General features: G+C 49.1%; 1 protein-coding gene across 1 annotated transcript; it reads right to left on the reverse strand.

Annotated features, from left to right (window-relative positions):
- Window positions 1-966, reverse strand: LOC116253262 (acidic endochitinase-like). The gene has a single exon (XM_031628027.1). The coding sequence runs from the start codon at window positions 964-966 to the stop codon at window positions 1-3; it is 966 nt and encodes a 321-aa protein (XP_031483887.1).
- Between the last annotated feature and the right edge of the window lie 490 nt (window positions 967-1,456).

The raw sequence follows: 1,456 nt of genomic DNA on the forward strand, positions 1-1,456 counted from the left end.
TTAGAAACCAGCACGGGTCCTCATATTGCTACTGGGGTTGACGATGCCATATATGATGTCACTGTAAGGTGCACGGTTGCCGTCCTCAAGGAACTTCACGTCCAAGTACCTGTTCCACAGCATTACCCCTTGGAAGTTCTCATGCTGACGCGCGATCTTCAGTGCACCTGGAAGCTCCCTAGGTGAGATAAAGCGTTGCTCCTCGTAGTCAGGGTTGGCGAGGATCCCCAAGTAGAAGTCCATGTCGCTGAACTCTGTGGCCCAGCTCTGCACAGAAGCCTTGAAGGCTGCGGTGTCCCTTGGCTGGTAAGTGCAGGCTTGGCCATAAAACCTCGGCCACACCTTGCTGAACAGCCCCGTCCTAAGCGCGTTGTAGAGCGGTATGTCCGCCTGGCCGGCGGTGTGGTTGCACCCTTGGGATGCTGTCAGGATCATGTTCTCGTCCAGCTGCTTCAGGTCTTGTGCAAGAACGTCCCAATAGGCGCTTGACGAGGCGTCGTTGACGTAGAAGTCCACGCCATCTAGCTTCACTTTGCCGAGAGGGCCATCGACGCCGTTGCCACTCATGTAGACGTCGTAGATGTGGGCGGCCAGCTGGTTGGCCTCCTGCGCCGACGCCAACGTATACCTGTTCTCATCTTGCCCTCCAATAGAGAGCAGCACCTTCACCCCGAGTTGCTGGCAGGCGTTGATGTCCTCCTGAAGGCTCTTGCAGCCGTCGGTTTCAGCGTCGCAGGCAGCACCGAAGTCAGGCCTTGGCGTTCGGCCATTGCCGAAGTTGGTGAGGAAGGCCAAGCTCACGTGGCTGAAGTGTTTAGTTTCGCATGTGGCCCTGAGATCAGCGTTATTCAGGTTTTTCATGTGCGATCCCCAATAGATGGCCATTTGGTCAGCATGGACATTGATGGTGAAGGTAGTGACCACGCAAAGGAGGAGAAGGAAGGAAGGCCAAGAGAAGGCAGCCATTTTTGCTCTCTTTTCTCTTCTGTTTGCTCGAGGGATGGCGATGGCTGGCTAAAGGGGGAATGGGAAGGTCCTTATATAGTTGAACCATGTACTGTTAACTTACACTTCTGAAACTACGAGAAGTAAGAATATCAAATGGATAATGCTCGGTAGAAATGAAAAGGATGTGGAAGGAGTTTCCACTTTTCTTGTTTCTATTGTCTCGTGTCTTATCAAACCACAATATCTCGAATTAAACAAATTTCAAATTACTTTTTCAAGGTTTAGGCCTTTCTTTTTCGAACGCCGTCATCCTATCTACTGCCGTCAAGGCTCAAAGATGGACAGCAGATCAATATTCAATAATTTAGCATTAAAAGTTAACTTGGGTTAGTACTGAAAAAAAGATTGCTCGTTTGAGGTAGAAGAGATTTTTGCCCTTATGTTTTTAGTCCATAGTCACAAAAAACTGTGAGCTGATAAAAAAGTTAAAAACAATGAAAATTAAAAA

Source organism: Nymphaea colorata, chromosome 4 (assembly GCF_008831285.2).
Source record: "Nymphaea colorata isolate Beijing-Zhang1983 chromosome 4, ASM883128v2, whole genome shotgun sequence".
NCBI lineage: Eukaryota > Viridiplantae > Streptophyta > Magnoliopsida > Nymphaeales > Nymphaeaceae > Nymphaea > Nymphaea colorata.

Coding starts and splice junctions, on each gene's coding strand:
- LOC116253262 (XM_031628027.1), bottom strand. CDS start 966: ATGGCTGCCTTCTCTTGGCCTTCCTTCCTTCTCCTCCTTTGCGTGGTC.